An 18,812-nucleotide genomic window follows, 5' to 3' on the forward strand; every position below is an offset into this window, starting at 1 on the left:
TGTCAATCATAGTAGCTGCTTCATGTTAAGTGGAGATTGGGGGACTTTTTACAGTCTCTACATAGCTGCTTCCTAAACTAGAGCTATGTAGGGATTATGAATATGACAGTTACAGGTGTATAACTCTAGGTTTAGTTGCCAGCAAAGAAGTATGATTTATTCGAAGTCTATTAAGAGAATAATGACTTCTCACTTGGAAGTACTGATATATGAATAATTTATTTACAAAGCATGTGGGAAACAGTAATAAATGAAAACCATACTCATCTATTTCAATGCACACAAAGTAATTATTGGTCACCACTACCTAGGATTTGTACCATAATGAACCACACAGCAAGCATACATGTGGTCATCACATCCTGAAATAAGCACCCATATGAAAACAATATATTTATTTTGTTTTATTTATTTATTGGATTTAACCCCCCCACCACCTTTCCCAAAATTGGATTCATATATAACATGGAAGTGCTATCTACTGAGGAAATCAGTATCTTCATGTGTAAGCACCAGCAATCTAAGCATGATTAGTAAAGTACAAAATTTAATTTTTTAAATTTTTATACTACATTTACAGGGAAAATAATCCTGGCTAAGGCTCCTTCCTCAGTATAAAAATAAATCCAGAATAAATTGATTCAGAACACCACAGAAAATTCTAGTTTCTGTAACATTACCACAGACAGTATCAGTCACATTTGAAGAGGAAAAAACTTACATGTTGGGACTACAGGTGGAGGAACAGGGGGTGGAACAGGAGGCGGCATATAACCTAGAAAATAATAATAATAATAATGAATAGCACATCTAGTAAAGGTAATATGAAAAAAACTTGTCTACATCAAAGCAAGTTGTATATTTCTAGACCAGTGAATTACATGAAGACAAAAAACTAGCAAGCACTGAAGTGATAACTGAATTATAAATGCGCTCAAGCAGCACTGTTTCAGCAAAATAAATATTAAATTCTAACTGAACACTGTGCAGATACTGTGACAACGATGCTTAAGCCCCCCAAAGTTGCTGGGCTAAATTCAAAATAATGCTAGCAACAGTTGTGAGACTTTTTTTTTCTTTTGCCTCTACCCCACAGTCCCAAAAACCTATTCTGTGGAGCTTCCTAACCCTTCAGAGCAGGTTTTTAGAGAACACAAGGGATTGGAATAATGACACAAATCATCAATAAAAGCACTATCCAACTGGCCATACTTCCAAATCAGTATGAACAAAATTATAACCTAAACTAATATTTAGAATTTCACACAAAACCTCAACATATTATTTAAAACAGATAACTAACAAATAATATTAACAGTAACAATATCCAAAAGTCCACAAAACACTGATATTTTTATTAGCCAACCAAAATGTAACAGAAATAACATCTGAGACAAAATGTAGGTCTGTGACTCTAACATCATCACTCTTCTTCTGTATGATTTTAAACAGTCTGATTTTCTTGATGAAAAAGCCAGTGAAACATTAAAGTCTGCATGATGTATTTTGTGCATTTTGGATGGATTTTATATTTTGTTGTATTTTGCTGCAAAATAATAAACCGTAACATTGCAAATTAGAAAAAGTAACTTACCAGGAGGTGGCTGTGAGGGATTGAAACTTGCTCTCAAGAAAGGAGGTGGAGGAAGTGCACTATAGCCAGGAGGAGGTACAGACATTGCAACAGGAAATGCTGGTGGAACTAAACTAACAGCTGGCACTGCTGGAGCTACTGGAATCTGTTGGAAGAGGGAATAAAAAGGAATAATTTCGTTACTTTAAAGAAGGAGGGCTTTAACTAGATCAGACATTTTCTAACTAAAATTGCAATCATATGCAGATTTCTTTAGAATTTCAAATGAATTTATTTGGAAAGGCTATGTCCCTGAAAGACAGCTAAGAAATAGGTGAAACAAATAAAGGCATATTTAATATAGAGGTACATCTTTCTGACTAGACAGACCTAATATTGGGCCATGAAAGTAGAAATTAGAATCCAAATTTTGCAAACACTAGAGCAATGTTCATTCTATAACGTCTTAAAATTCAGTGCACAGATTGCTAAAGATGACACTGTCATCTAACTGATATGCAATGTTACTGCTTCTTGCACTTAATAGCTGAAGCCTTTCTAGATGTCATGGGCATATTCCTCCCCTCTTGCCACATTTTTCTCTGATGACCGTGTGGACAGCAGTACCAGGCAATACCTGCTACCTTCCCACTTCAGTAAACAATGGTGTTCTACTTTTGTTTACATTTGACTCACGCATTTGTACTCACATCACTCTTGATCAAACCTTATTGTATGTGCATTTAAATTAGTCTAAGGGATGAAGGAGACTGGTGGCTTGGAGCGGCTGGAGGCTGCCCCAGCTGCAATTGGCCTGGGACTGTCATGGTCCTAAATGAGCTACTGGCAAGGAGCAAGCTTTTCACACTACTTTTGCTGGCAGCTTCAGGCCGCCTTATGTGGCCTCAGAGCAGCTTCTGGCCACATCGGGGGCGTGCATCATCTGTACACACAAAGGGAACAGAAGCCACTCCTTTTGGCTCGTCTGTTTTGGGACTATTTGAACAAACCTCTAAACTCTTGTATTGTTTATTATTTATACAGTTAATTTATTCCCCATGTTTCTGGTGGAAGAAGTTCAATACCGGATTAAAAATATAACAGAAAAACAAATAATAACAGATATATAAAGCAGCAATAAATCAATAAAAACACTTTTCAACAACAAACCAACTTATACAGGTACTCAAAATGCCTAACTGAAAAGGTCTCCTACACAAGGATGAAGATATGGAGCCAGTGGGCAGAGTAGCAGAATTCCAGACTGAGAGTAGATCTCTTGGAACTCTAGCAATCATAACAGTTGGCAATGGGATCCAAAGAAGGATCTCTTGCAAAGATCTGAGGACAGGCAGGATCATCAACAAGAAATATAAAATCAAGGCCTTATTAGCTACAGCATGTCACCAAATGGTTGATCATATGATAATTAATTTGTCACAGCAACAATGAATACAAACAAGGTGATGAAATCATTCATCCTCTTCTACGTATGCTTACCTGACAAGTAATGTGAATGTAGAAGGGCTTACAAGAATTGTGTGACACAATTAATATTTCAGTTAGTTTACCTATTCTAAAATGGAAGGTTAACAACTATGTCATAATGAAGATTCTGAGATCTTCTAATATTTGGAAGAAAGAAATGTCTCTAATTTCAGCCTGACACATTTTTTAAGTGTGTGCATGTGTCAAACTCTTAAGCAATATTTCCTTGTCCCTGAAGGAAACTTTTGGATGGGGGAAGCTCAAAATAATTAACATTAAGAAAGAAATGCAATAAAATAAAGTGTCCAAATTAGGCATAAAAATAGACTATATTCCAGTAACATGCCATAGATATGTTACTTTTCTGTCATTAAAACATAACATAAGTATATAGTAAATTCAATTTTCCTCACTTGTTTAGTGAAAAAACCATAACCAGAAATGGGATATCAATAGTAGTAATTATTCTGGAAAGATCAGAAGATTTCTAGTCTTACTGCCTCCTGCCCTTGTGCAATCTTTAGCAAAGGCTGAATTCTGGTCAATTTTGTAAAGATTCCTGAATGTTACCTACTGGGAGAGGTCAATACAAATTGTTTTTATTTTATTTTATTTACTTATATCTCACTTTCTCCCAATATATGGACACAAGGAAGTGCCAATATTCCCTGCTACACAGCAAGTGGGACATTTAAACAAAAATGACCTCTCTTTGAAATGAATCACCACAGTGTTAGTGAGAAAACTGTCCTGATCTTTCTTAGAGATCACCACAACTTGTCAGCCCTGCATATTTGACTTTTGTGGATTTGATTATTCAAGAATTTGATTATGCTCTCTAGGAATCTTTAAAAGTTGCACATGAAAATTATATAAAATGTTGCCTGAGGGAAGGAATATATTTAATAGGTCTAAGTTGCTTGTATGTTCAGGTCTCCAGTTGACCTATGGCAACCCCATTAATTTCATAGGGTTTTCTTAAGCAAGGAATATTCAAGAGGTGGTTTTCCCAATTCCTGCCTCTGAAATTTGGCCTGGTATTTGTTGGTAGTTTCCCATCCAAGTACTAACTAGGGCTGACCCTACTTAGTTCCCAAGATCAGATGGGATCTGGTGCCTTTAGGGTATTTAGGCAGACAGATTTAAGTTACAGGGAGTTAAATTGTTGCTTAGCAGTGGGAAAATCTTAATGGTAAGATTTAGTGTAATAATGAAATCTATGGGGAGTGGGGACTTTCTCTTTGGATTTCCTGAATCAAACAAGGGGGTTGGACTGATGCTTCATGAGGTATCTTTTACCTCAATAAGTCCATGTGTTGAATCAAGTACTGCTCTTCTGTTTTGCAATAGACTACAACCCTATATGATAGAGGACATCACTTTTAGTGACTACCTCTTCCACTCTTGACTTTCCTCATGCTATGACCCAGAAGCCCTCCAGGACCTGAAGCCAAGTGTGCCAAAATGGCATTTAACAACACACTGTTTCAGTCCAGCTTAAACCTGATGAGAACAAACTAGAAGTTGAACCCTGGGGAGCAGAACTGAAGGAATACTTTTCATTTGTTTTTGTAAATTTATTACCAGCCTTGAGCCTGTACTGCAGTGGACTTATCTATCAGCTTTCACAATCACCCCATAGGTGATTGTGGAAATTCAGTGTGAAAAGATTCATCATCAATATTGGAAAACACAAGGGCTGGAATTTTCCGTGTTGTGAGGGACTTATCTTCCTGTCATCTTGTGGCTCTTGATGTCAGGGATAGCTTTTATCTCCCCACTTTACCTGACTGCTAAACTTGTTAGCCCAGTTAGTTTACTAAATCACAAAAGTCCTGATGAGGGAAACTGTTTCACTGCTCTTGTTACTGAGATGGATGATTTCACAGTAATGTTCTTCTATCTCTTCCCGCCACAACTGTGATATGAGAGATATTTCTCCCTCCAAATTATAGACGTCAGACACCTACAGAGTGTTTTCTGCTAAAAAGAAACACCCAAACTATCAGGCTTAGACGTCTATAAAAGTGCTGTTTTGGTGCTAGAAGTCAGCAATAATACAAGAGATGGAGTCATTTTGAATTGTGATTAGAAAATTAAAATGGAAGATTTTTGAGGTTCTGCAATCTGTTATAGAAGCATCTATAGCTCATTTCATATCTCAGCTACTTAACAGAATGCAATACTAACCTGTAACATAGTGACAGACTGCGTGTATGTTTCTGTTTGTGTTGTTACAGCAGTGGTCTTGTCAACAGTTGTAGTCTGTGTTGTTTGCACAGGTTCTTTTACTGTCTCTGAGCTTCTTGCAGTTTCCCATTCTAAGGAAACAGGATGATGAGATATTATCAGTATTTTGTAACAAGCATTTTCAGACTACTAGCATAGAAACATAAATCTTGGTAAAGATTAAAAAGTGAGGAAATGCTGAGAAATTTCCAACTATCCAGACACAGCCAAGTCACAAAACTTTTTAGGTATGGAATGATAAAAAATACTGGTAGATGTAGTGATGTTATCATTTATTTATAGCATTTGATTATTTTTATTTAATAAAGCTAAAGGCTGTTTGCAACAAATCTTTGATTGTATATTGAAGCAATCAAGTAAGTCACAGAATGTTATTTGGCATATTATTCAAGCCCATTTCAGAATGCTACAAAAAATCTAGAGAATACAGTAAGATCAATTGCAATGTCAAAACATAATTTAGTGAACATGATCAATCATCTAGTTTTCTTACTTACAGCAAGCCTAGAAATTTTGCATGGGAGGAATTACAGGGCAATCCAAAATGGCACTGTTCTGTGGCGTTTATCTCTTGGTGAATAAGTTTAGAACTATAGTCTTAAGGGTTGTCTGCACTGGCAAAAGAAAAAAACAAACAAAGAAAAAAAAAAAACAAAAAACAGTTTCACCTTGTTTTGAGCCTCAGCTGTTTATATGATGCATGAGGCCTAAACTGGGTGAAACTGAGACAAAGCTAAGCTCCATGGCAAAAAACTGGAGCAAAACAAAGCCATTTGCTCCACTTTAACGCAGAAAATGTGCATTATCGCACTGGCATATAAAGAACACAATGCCAGTGTGGGAATGAGGGAAGGCCCAGATGGTTTACGGAAGCAGTCTGGAGAATGCACCCTGGGCCTGAAGAGCTGCAACCACTGGTGCCAATGCTCACCATATGGTGTTTTTCATGCATACAGGTGCATGAGTGGCCAGATGCAACATCGACTCATCACACCAGTGAGCTGTCACACACTCCATGAAGTGAAAATACGACAAACATGGCAGGTCACCAATAATGCAATAGGTGTAATGAAAACATACAAAAATAGCCAGCAGGGGGCCATGGGGTGAAGGAGGAACATATGGGGGCCCTCCATGATTGTGCTTTGCCAACATGTCTCTGGGTACACCAATGCACTGTACAGGCAGTGTATTGCTCATGGAACTATGTGGCTGTTCATATAGGGCATCCAACTGGATGGCAGCTGGGTGGAACAAAGAAGGTAACTGGTGGTCAAAGGCAGTGTATTTGTGCAATCGGGCACATGTGCAAGGGAGCAAGAAAAAAATCAAGTGGCATAGCTTGACCCCGCATGGTGCAGACTGCCTGTGGGTGTACGGCCCACCTTGGGGAAGTGGGGGTTCCAGCTAAATCAAGAAAACCTGGGAATGGCCTGTTTTTTTCTCTTCATCTACTCAGCCCCTTAGTCTGGCAAAAAACTATTGAAGATGGAATTCTTCTACAAACCTCACTCAAAAATTGGGAACTCCATCATTTAACCTGATTGCCAACATACTGCCTACTACTTAATTAATTTAAAAAGAGAACACCTGTCATTATTATTCTGATGACCACATTCCATACCTTTGAACCACATTCTTCTGTAACAAAACATGAAAATGATGAAAATGAACTTTTAGTTACAAGGCACTCAAAGCCATTCTTACCACTATTTACTGTTTCTTGGTCAATCATGCCTCCTTCTGCAAAGCCCTCCAAATCATCCAATTTAACTTTTTCCCAAGGTATATATGAAACTCCAAGATCCACGTCCCAAAATTGTTTATATTCAGTTTTTACTCCTTTATTTAAAGCCCATGCAATCTGTAAATAAAATACAATGCAGTGGTAGTAACATACATCACAGAGAACATATTTATGAGCCTCATAGGTTTTTGTCAACTTCTGAGTCATCTTTTTTTGAGTGGGGGACTATTAAAGTTACAGTCACAAGAGCTGGAAGAGACTCAGGAGCCACCTATTCTCACCCCACATCAGTGCAACAATCAAACTATTCTATGCTTGTCTGAAATCCTTCCAATATAGCAGTACAGTCGTCCCTTCTTATACACGGATTTTTTATACACAGATTTAAGCATACACGGTTTGAAAATGTTCCAAAAAAGTATAAATTTACCTTGATTTTCCATTTTTTATAAGGGACACCATTTTGCTATGTCATTATATGTAATGGGACTTGAGCATACACGGATTTTGTTATACACGGGAGATCTTGGAACCAAACCTCAGCGTATAACAAGGGTCCACTGTAATTCTCTACCACTGATAGCAGTACTATTAGCAAGAAAAATACAATAATGGATATTTAGTTCTCAAATATTCTAAGAACAGGTAAATAAATTAATAACCTCATGGTCACATCCATTCTATTTACCATACCATGAGTAGAGAGAAAGCATTCAGAACTTCTTCTCTTTCAGTTATATTAGTGTGCTTTTGTCCAATTAATAGTGCCAAATAGAACAGATTCACTGAATCAACAGGAATAATGTTAACACTGACTTCAGCAACTGATTCAATTAGTCTATTCTAATCAGAACTAGCAACTGGATTTAAGCCTGTATTTGAACTGCTAGTGATTGCCATTTTCTGGCAGAAAGATATATAGATAAAACTGAGCTGTGTTTTGTATGCTTGACAGAAGAATATCCAAATTAGTAAGAACTATATTTGACTTGTCCACTTTACTTTGTTCCTCACCTATCTGGTACATACCCTTAGTCACTCTCTTTACTGAAATGTGGCCTCCAAGATCCTCTCCAAATTGGGCCAAAATATATCCTTATTTTTGATCTAAACAGTTTATTTATGGGCAATACTCAAAATGTCCCCACCACTGTCAGTTTCTACCCTTGGTTTACATGCAATTACTTTTCTAGACAATGTTTTAGTCCTCATAATCAATGGTATCAAGCTTATTGTCTTCCTTGACATTTTGTATGTTCTAGATTTTTAATTTAATATTCATTTCCATGTTGGATACCTACCACATCTGACTTTAATCACCACCACGAAAGGAAATTTTTTTCATAGGATTATCCCTCCCAAAATTTTCCCTCAATATCTAAGGCTTCAACATTCATAATTATTCTTATTATATATGAAAAGCACACATTGAACTATGGTAAAAAATAACTTATATTGAAGATGAGTTCTATTGAAGGAGTACCTTAATAATTTTAGATCCGATCTTGTAGGATCCGGAGCTTAGTTTCTGAAGAGCACGGTAGGCATCTTGTCTATGAACCATACAGACATAAGCACAACCTCTAGGAGGGATCATCTATATAATCAAAAATGAAATGTTAAAATGGAAACTGAGTAACAGGGATTCAGAGTTCCCTGCCTGAACAGGGAGCCTTACTTCCTCTCATAATTTGTGTCAAGTCCCATTCCTTCTGCCCCCTCCACATCTCGTCCCAGACAATTCTAAAGAGTCTTTAACTTTCCAAAGCAGCATTTCAAGAGGCACAAAGGGTGAGGCAGGCAAGCCCTCTTTTATAAGGAGCCCTGCATTCTTAATTCTTCGAATTGAAGAAAATTATTTTTCAGTAGCAACACTTATTTTAAATATAACTGAGTATATCTCTTAACATATACTCTTATGTCATTAGTATATATCAGTTTAGTGGTCTAAATACCCCGAAGGCACCAGATCCTGTCTGATCTTGCAAGCTAAGCAGGGTCAACTCTGGTTAGAACAGGGACAGGAGAACCCCAATGAATACCAGGTGCTGTAGGCTATATTTCAGATGGAGGAACTGGTGAAACTCTTGAGTACTCATTGCCTAAGAAATCCCTATGAAATTCATGAGGCTGTTGACAGGCAACCTAAAGGCATTTGCACACACATATATTAGTTTTTAAAATATGTTTTTAAAAGACATAGATTATTCCACTTACATTTATAGATTCTATTTGTCCAAATTCTTCAAATAAATTGGTTAAGTCCTGCTGTGTGGCTTTCTTGTCCACTTGACCAACCCAAAGTGTGGTACTGCAGACTGTCAAGACAAATTACATAAATGAAATATAAGGAAGTTCACTTAAACACAGTAGGCTGTCAACTTGCACAAGACATATAATCTACCATACAAATCAATAAAGTTATTTAATTTACATGTCAGCATTGTAGAATCTTAACTCGATACCAGCTTGTTTCCAGTAACTGCAAAAACAAGACATAATCCAAAATGTAAGCTGCTAATGCTCTGAATGTACTTATGTTATCTACAACTTGGAGAGTATGATGCAAAATGAGCAGAACAAGAGACACAAAACCAGAAAAAAGCTAAGTAGCTAAAATAAACCAAGGCGGGATACAGACTTCCCAAAAAGGGCGCTCCCTAAACCTAGTACTGCCGCCGCCATGCCAGATTTTGCCCGTCTGTAACGGGCCCAAGCTAAGATAAATAGATATTATAGGTCAAATTACCATGGTACCTACAAGATTACCAGGATCAACTAGATTTGGATTCAGGATATAATAAGCATATTTTCTTGTGAAAGGAAGGGGTATAAATTTAATCACTTCATCAAAGGTTAAGTATCACTAATGGAACCCAGTACTGCTCTTCCACCTGTACTAAGAATTTTAATCTTGAAAACAGCTCACTAACAGAAGAGGAAGGGAGATTACACTCTTTTATTCTGTTTCCTTCTGCAGCCCTCCACCCCTGCCCCCAACGTCTTCCACTTATTCTGGAGTGTTTTGCAACCCTCTTGAGTAAATACTGGGGGGAGGGTGGGTTGAGGCAGGAAGACAATCAATGACACTGCGTCTCCTTCTATTCCTTTTACCAAGATAATGAAACACTGGGTGTTAGCCCATGGCCATTTTGAAAAATATGAGAATGCCCCTTCACAAAAATGGTAGTATAGAGAGAAATAAGCCAGTCACAAAATGCTGGCATGGAAGATGAAGGTGAAGTATGGCACAAACAACTGGTAAATACTAGTATTATTTCATATTAATGTCTGATCCTTCTAAATCTAGTTATTTCCTTGTACTAGTAAATTCCACATTTTAGCTTGTCTCAAATGAAGTACAGACTAATTCTGGAAATCCACAAGAGCAGAGGCTAAGAAACTGTCAAGAGCTGAGGAGGAAGTTAGTATGCGAGGAGTTTTGAATGAAAATAAAGGTAAGATAGTAAGAAGGTAAGAGTGGAGGAAGAGAATGAAAGATATTCAGTTGATGATGGTTGAAAGAAGATGTGAAGTAGAAGGGAGTAAGGAGGAGAAGGACTTAAGTAAGTTGCATTATGTAAGGAGAAGGTTTGAGAAGGGGAAAGCAGGAGGAGGAGGAGGAGGAGGAGGAGGAGGAGGAGGAGGAGGAGGAAACATGTTAGCAACTGTGTATGCCCAGAATATGAAGATAAGGAAAGCCCAAAATTATGTGCAGCTTACTTTTTTGTTGGCTCAATCTTCACAGACTAGTTTTGTATGTTTGTTTTATATGTTGAATGTGATGTGATGTGATGTTATTTTAACTAATAAAAATAAATAAATAAATGAAACTGTAAACTGCAAGCAGATAAAGCTTACCACTTAGTGTTTTGGACCGTACAGGAGGTAATCCTTTTTTCTGTCGCTCTTTTTCCCTCTCTCTAGCTCGTCTTTCACTTGAATATGACCTTGAGGACTTCCTCTTTCTTTCCCTTGATCTAGAGCGTGAACGCTTCCTATGTTTACGCTTTCGAGAACCAGAACGTGACCTGGACCTTCTTTTCCTGGGAGACCTGTAAAACAATTAATTTAATACAGCTACCAAGAAAAAATACAATCACATAATAATAACTCATTTTGATTTTTCAATATACAGACATACATAGAGAGAAACATAACATAAAAATAAAGTAAAAGAAACAAACAAACAAACAAAGAAATTCAACCAATTGCGATGAACTCAGAGCCCATTTTGGTTTTTAAATAAAAAATATGTCCACTGGATTCAGAAAGTTACAAAACCTTGAACGAGATCTTGAACGAGTTCTTGATCTTGAAAGAACTGCTGATTTCTTCTCTTCTTGCTCAAAAACTTGTTGTTCAACAACTTCTTGACCTTCATCTATATCCATATCCTAAATACAAAGAAAATTAAACATTCACACAAAGATATAGAAAAAACATATTTCCTCTTATCTAGCAAAAAGAAAAAAATGATTGTATGTGCATATCATATTTTTTAAGATACAGGAAGGAGTACACATAGAATCTGAGCATACAAGTGCAACACTTCTGCACTGTGCAAACTACATCACAAGACATTATGACAGTCCATACCAATGTTAATTATTTATTCCTCAGTGACTGAGGGAGAAAGCTTTGGCTCAGATGCTGACCTAGATTAGTATAACCACTGAATTCACACACACCCCAACCACTTTCAATGGAAATAGTGGATTTCACCTGTTGTTGGACATCCATTGAATTATCAGGATTTGGCTCTACTTCTAAAAACGGTTGATGGCTGCTGTCTTGTGAAGGGGATGCTGAGTGCTCAGAACCAAAATTTTCTTCTTGTGTTTCCTCAGGGCTGGCCTGGAAAGCAAAAATATATTAATGTCTTTTATTTCAAAACTCTACATAAAAAGTATGTGGTAGCATAATTTGCAAGCCAGTGTGGTATAGTGGTCTGAGTATTAGACTATAACACTGGGAGAGCAGGGTTCAAATCTCCACTCAACCATGGAAGCCTACTGATTACCTTTGGCAGGTAACAATCTCTTAGCTACAAAGGAAGGCTTGAGTAAACCTTCACTGAACAAATTCTGCCAAGAAAACCCTGTAATAAGGTCATACTATGATAACCATGTCAGAAATGACTTCAAGGCTAACAACAACAAAGCATAATTGACATAAATTTGTTTTATCAGGAATATTTTGTTAGCAATATTATTTTTACATACCAGTTGCAGTCTAAACTGGCCTACTGCAACACTACTTAGAAAACTGTGATGTAGACTTTACTTTTCTTAAATCTTTCCATGCATTCAGACAGCCACTGTATAATAAACTGTAAACTGTTCCAAATGGCAGATATTATATCACTTTATTAGGAAATCCTGTCCTCTTCATCAAACTCTTGAAAAATAGGCACATCCCTTATATATAACAATGAATTTAACAATTTAGGAATACACACTAAAGTTGCATTTCATTTATATCTTCTCCTTGCATTGTCATAATATGAACATAATTTTAAATAATTTCATCAGTTCATCTGTGCTTCAAGAACTGGCAAAAGACAAGTATGACACTGAGTATGTCTTAGCTGTAATAAACTATATCAACAAGATGGCAAATACTCACAAACTCAAATTTTGTATTTCAAAACAATACAAACCTTGAGAGAGCCTAATTTCAACCAATATACAACTGACCCTCCATATTCATGGGGATAAGGGCCACAGGACCTCTGCAAAATATCTCTAGGTCCCCCCCAAATTTTAACTCATTCTATATTCCTATCCAGCCAAGATAACTGTGACCAAAAAGGAGGAGAAGAAACAATGGATGATAGGTGGAACATTTCAAGCAGTCAAAAACACGAGAAGAAAAAGCATAGGTCGACAGGAACAAGATTAAAGCCATAAATGCTACTATCCAACAACTGACGCACAAAGAAGAGGAAAATCTGTACAATACAGAGAAATAAAAGCTGAAAACCAACAAGGAAGAACAAGAGATCTATTCCAAAAGACCTGGGAAATCTAGGCAAAATCAAAGGTTGGGGATATTCTACAATCAGAAGGGGAACATAATACACAACCAAGAAGAAATTTAAGAACTATGGAAACAATATACAGAAGAGCTATATTAAAATGTGAAAGGATAAATGACACATGGGAAGAAGAAACAACTGAAGATGAACCTCAAATTCTGGAAAGCAAAGTGAAAATTGCATTCAAAACAACTTAGAATAATAAATTACTAGGAGTGCATAACATACCAATAGAACTGCTATAATCCACAGAATCAAGATCAATTCTAACTAAAACAATTCTAAAAAAACTAAAAAGACCACTCCAGCTCAGACGCCAAAGCCAAAGCCAAAGCCAGAGCAAGCTTCCCAACAACACCGGGACTCAAGGCAAAGGCAGAGGTGGGGCAGAAGCAGCTGAGGAGGAAAGGGGTGTGGCTGGGGCGGGAGTCTTAAGCCCCCCAACCCACCCCCTTCAGGAAGACCACTCCAGCTCAGACGCCAAAGCCAAAGCCAAAGCCAGAGCAAGCTTCCCAACAACACCGGGACTCAAGGCAAAGGCAGAGGTGGGGCAGAAGCAGCTGAGGAGGAAAGGGGTGTGGTTGGGGCGGGAGTCTTAAGCCCCCCAACCCACCCCCTTCAGGAAGACCACTCCAGCTCAGACGCCAAAGCCAAAGCCAAAGCCAGAGCAAGCTTCCCAACAACACCGGGACTCAAGGCAAAGGCAGAGGTGGGGCAGAAGCAGCTGAGGAGGAAAGGGGTGTGGCTGGGGCGGGAGTCTTAAGCCCCCCAACCCACCCCCTTCAGGAAGACCACTCCAGCTCAGACGCCAAAGCCAAAGCCAAAGCCAGAGCAAGCTTCCCAACAACACCGGGACTCAAGGCAAAGGCAGAGGTGGGGCAGAAGCAGCTGAGGAGGAAAGGGGTGTGGCTGGGGCGGGAGTCTTAAGCCCCCCAACCCACCCCCTTCAGGAAGACCACTCCAGCTCAGACGCCAAAGCCAAAGCCAAAGCCAGAGCAAGCTTCCCAACAACACCGGGACTCAAGGCAAAGGCAGAGGTGGGGCAGAAGCAGCTGAGGAGGAAAGGGGTGTGGCTGGGGCGGGAGTCTTAAGCCCCCCAACCCACCCCCTTCAGGAAGACCACTCCAGCTCAGACGCCAAAGCCAAAGCCAAAGCCAGAGCAAGCTTCCCAACAACACCGGGACTCAAGGCAAAGGCAGAGGTGGGGCAGAAGCAGCTGAGGAGGAAAGGGGTGTGGCTGGGGCGGGAGTCTTAAGCCCCCCAACCCACCCCCTTCAGGAACACCACTGTAACTTTAAGGGGTTTGGGAGTTTGATTAGGTCATCTCAAGATCTGAGGAGATTGTGGGTCGAATTAAATCTCCATTGGCCAGTAGGTCCCTTGCCACCTGATTGTTAGACCACAGGGCCAAAGGGTTGGGCCTGATTTATGTCCCAATCATTTTATCTTGCCAATGGCTATGAATTCCACCACCCCACCTGAGGCCGGGAATGTGGCGGGGGCGGCCATTGGAGTTGTGCTGGGGAATGGGAGGTATGGTTGGAATAGAGGGAACAAATGTTACAAAAGAAGACGGGATCGCTGCTTGAAAGCTATCCCGCCTTCAGTTCCCTCTGTTTCTCAGAATGGCTTGGAGAGCAGACCAACCATTCCACAGAACCTCACTCTGCTCCTCTGCAATGCCAGGTCAGTCAAAAACAAGACCCACATCATCCAGGACCTCCTCCTGGATGAGGATGCTGACCTGGCCTGCTTCACAGAGACCTGGCTGGGAGAGGATAGCGCAGTCACCTGGGCGCAGGCCCTCCCAGCCGGGTATTCTGTCAGTGAGCAGGTGAGGGGAAGTGGGCGGGGGGGGCGGAGTGGCTCTGGTTCACAAGAACCACCTGGCCTTGACCAGGATACCTGTCCAGAACACAGTCCACTTCGAGTGTATGTATCTCAGCCTGAAGACCAGGGATAGTCTGGGGATTTTGCTAGTCTACCGACCACCCCGTTGTCTAGCAGACTCCCTGACTGAGCTGACGCAGCTGGTCTCTGAGCTACTGTTGGAGTCCCCCAGACTTCTAGTTTTGGGGGACTTCAACATTCCGCTCGAGACCAGCCTAACAGGTGCGGCTCGGGAGTTCATGGAGACCATGACAAACATGGGCCTATCCCAGCTGGTCATTGGGCCCACACATTGTGTAGGTCATACACTCGATGCGGTCTTTAGTACGGAACAGGAATATCCGTGGGCGGAGGTGGTAAGTACCTCCGCATTGTCATGGACGGATCATTTCCTGGTCAAGACGGCACTAAGAGCCAATATCTGCCCCACCGGGGGTGGTGGACCCATTCGAATGGTCCGCCCTCGAAGGCTAATGGAACCAATAGGATTCCAGAGAGCCTTAGAGGGTTTAATGGTTGGGAATGCCGGTGACCCTGTTGATGCTCTGGTTGATACCTGGAACACCGATCTTACCAGGGCTATCAACACGATCGCTCCCAAGCGTCCTTGCCAATCCGCTTCAAATCGTAGGCCAGAGCTTAGGAGAATGAAGCGGTTCGGACAACGACTAGAGCGTAGGTGGCGGAAGACTCGACTCCTATCTGACAGAACTCGCCATAGGAACTTTCTTTGTTCCTATCGGGAGGCAATTCGTGCAGCAAAGAGAGCTTTCTCCTCTGCACGTATTGCGTCTGCAGAGTCCCGTCCAGCAGAGCTGTTTAAGGTGGTGAGGGAAATGACGCAGGTACTTCCTGCGCCAAATCCCTTGCTTAACCCGACGATGGCCTGCTGTGACGCGTTTAACAACTTCTTCGCAGATAAAATCTCTCAGATAAGAGCCGACTTAGACGCCACTGTTGGAACAGAATCTATAGGCGAGGTGTCCAGTGACTCCGTCAATGAAGTTATTCTGGATCAGCTCCAATCAGTGAGTACCGAGGACGTGGACAAGCTGCTTGGCAAGGTGAGGAAAACAACCTGCCCTCTCGACCCTTGCCCATCATGGCTGGCCGTCCAGGGGGGGGATGCATTGAGGAGATTCCTCACGGATATCATCAATGCATCCTTTAGGGAAGGGCATGTTCCATCTTGTCTGAAGGAAGCGGCTGTTAAGCCGCTTCTGAAAAAACCTTCCCTGGACCCCCTGGATATGAACAACTACAGGCCTGTTTCTTTGCTGCCATTTTTGGGCAAGGTAATCGAGAGGGCGGTTGCTCTTCAGCTCCAAGCTGTCTTGGATGAAACCGATTATCTAGACCCATTTCAAACTGGCTTCAGGACAGGCTTTGGGGTTGAGACTGCCATGGTTGCCTTGACTGACGATCTGCGTCTGAGCATCGACAGGGGTAGTGTGACCCAGTTGGTGCTCTTAGACCTCTCAGCGGCTTTCGATACGATAGATCACAGCATCCTCCTGGACCGCTTGGGGGGATTAGGTATCGGAGGCACTGCATTGCAGTGGTTCCGGTCCTACCTCTCAGGCAGGTCCCAGAGGGTGCTGTTTGGGGACAGTAGCTCCAGAAAGAGGGAGCTCCTTTGTGGAGTCCCTCAGGGAGCTATTTTGTCCCCAATGTTGTTTAACATCTATATGAAGCCGCTGGGTGAGATCATACGGAGTTATGGTGCTGGGTGCTATCAGTACGCTGATGACACCCAAATCTATTTCTCCATGTCTCGTTCGTCGGCCTCGAATTCTAATGGCATCTCTTCTCTCAATGAATGTCTTCGGGCGGTAATGGGCTGGATGAGGAAAAACAGATTGAAGCTGAATCCGAACAAGACGGAGGTGCTCACGGTAGCGGCCCCGAAACCAAGAATTGGGTTGCAACCACCAGTCCTGGACGGGGTCACACTCTCCTCTAGTGACTGCGTTCGCAGTCTGGGGGTGCTCCTTGACTCGTCGCTCCTGATGATAGATCAGGTTAATGCGACGGTCAGGAGCGCCTGTTATCAGCTTCGGCTGATACGCCAGCTGCGCCCTTTTCTGGAAGTAAGGGATCTCGAGACAGTTGTGCACGCGCTGGTAACCTCACGCCTTGACTTCTGTAATGCGCTCTACATGGGGCTACCCTTGTGCCTGGTTCGGAAACTACAGCTGGTTCAAAACATGGCAGCCAGGCTTGTGTCAGGAACATCCAGAAGGGACCATATCACTCCGGTTTTGAGGTCCCTCCACTGGCTGCCTATTGGTTTCCGGGCCCAGTACAAGGTGTTGGTTATTACCTTTAAAGCCCTAAATGGCTTGGGCCCAAGCTATCTCAGAGACCGCCTCTTCCCATACAATCCTCCCCGCGCTCTCCGGTCCTCTGGGAGGAACTTGTTGCAGCCTCAAAAATCGAGGCTTGCGGCGACCTCCCGGAGGGCTTTCTCTGTTGTCGCCCCTAGGCTCTGGAACGGCCTGCCGGATGAGATCCGTCAATTAACATCTTTGGACAGCTTCAAAAAGGCTGTCAAGACGGATCTCTTCAGGCAGGCCTTCCCAGACTGAAATATCCCGGCCTCAGGATCTTAGGATTTCCCCCTCCTCAGTAATGTCTCCAAAGCCCCCTTTTCTTTAGAACTGAAGTTGCAGTGGTTTATTGGTTGGTATTATTTTGTTTAATTTATTGTTATTTTAACTAGTTATTGTGGTTTTAAATTAGATATGTTGTTTAATTACTTTTTAAGGGGGGAGGGAAATAAACTGTTTTTATGCTGTATGTTATTTTAATGCTGTAAACCGCCCGGATTGGTTCGCCACAGGGCGGTATATAAATAAAAATTTATTATTATTATTATTATAAAATCTGCCAACAAATATGGAAAACAAAGCAGTGCCCCACAGACTGGAAGAGCAATATACATTCCTTTTCATAAAAAAAAAAAAAACCCACACACAAAAGATAGCAGTAAGTACAGGACTGCTGCAATATTTCCCCATGCAATCAAAGTCAAACTTCTGCCGAAAGGACTGCTACCATACATGGAATGAGAAATCCCAGAGGTGCAAGCAGGTTTTAGAAAAGGAAGAGGCTCTAGGGATCATCTGTATGTGCTTCACTGATCACAGTACAACTTTTGACTGCATAGGCCATGAAATATTCTGAAATGCCCTCAAAGAAATGGGAGTACAGTCTACCCTCCTTATCAGCGGACTTGCCATACATGGCAAGCCCCCATTTTGCTTAAAGGAGGTGCATGCATGCAGCTATACTAGTGGGCGCACATAGAATCATAGAGTTGGAAGAGACCACAAGGGCCATCCAGTCCAATCCCCTGCCATGAAGGAAATCCAAATCAAAGCATCCCCGACAGATAGCCATCCAGCCTCTGCTTAAAGACCTCCAAAGAAGGAGACTCCACTACACTCCGAGGGAGTTTGTTCCACTGTCGAACAGCCCTTACTGTCAGGAAGTTCCTCCTAATGTTGAGGTGGAATCTCTTTTCCTGCAGCTTGGATCCATTGTTCCTGGTCCTGTTCTCTGGAGGAGCAGAAAACAAGCTTGTTCCCTCCTCAATGTGACACCCCTTCAAATATTTAACATTTAAATATATAACATTAACATGCACAGTGCTGCCATTAATTTTAATGGGACCTGAGCCTGTGCAGATTTTAGTATCGGGGGGGGGGGGGAGGGCAGAATGGATCCCCTGCAGATACAGAGGTCTGACTGTACCCCTACGTTTTATTGTCCTGACGTGCTCAAGACCTGTGCTCAAGACAAGAGGCTGCCATCAGAAAGGA

General features: G+C 41.3%; 1 protein-coding gene across 3 annotated transcripts in view; it reads right to left on the reverse strand.

Annotated features, from left to right (window-relative positions):
- The window catches only part of SCAF8 (SR-related CTD associated factor 8), a 111,276-nt gene that overhangs the window by 56,338 nt on the left and 36,126 nt on the right, over window positions 1-18,812 (reverse strand). For all 3 annotated transcript variants that reach the window (XM_089530154.1, XM_089530155.1, XM_089530153.1), the window contains exons 10-18: window positions 11,784-11,915; window positions 11,343-11,455; window positions 10,920-11,113; window positions 9,276-9,376; window positions 8,542-8,655; window positions 7,019-7,175; window positions 5,252-5,382; window positions 1,595-1,739; window positions 722-775 (exon numbers count right to left, since the gene is read on the reverse strand). In XM_089530154.1, coding sequence (XP_089386280.1) covers window positions 722-775; window positions 1,595-1,739; window positions 5,252-5,382; window positions 7,019-7,175; window positions 8,542-8,655; window positions 9,276-9,376; window positions 10,920-11,113; window positions 11,343-11,455; window positions 11,784-11,915 — 1,141 coding nt within the window. The remainder of the gene's footprint in view (window positions 1-721; window positions 776-1,594; window positions 1,740-5,251; window positions 5,383-7,018; window positions 7,176-8,541; window positions 8,656-9,275; window positions 9,377-10,919; window positions 11,114-11,342; window positions 11,456-11,783; window positions 11,916-18,812) is intronic.

The sequence above is a fragment of the Sceloporus occidentalis genome, unplaced genomic scaffold (assembly GCF_023333645.1).
Source record: "Sceloporus occidentalis isolate IW3139 unplaced genomic scaffold, rSceOcc1.0.p SCAF_6, whole genome shotgun sequence".
NCBI lineage: Eukaryota > Metazoa > Chordata > Lepidosauria > Squamata > Phrynosomatidae > Sceloporus > Sceloporus occidentalis.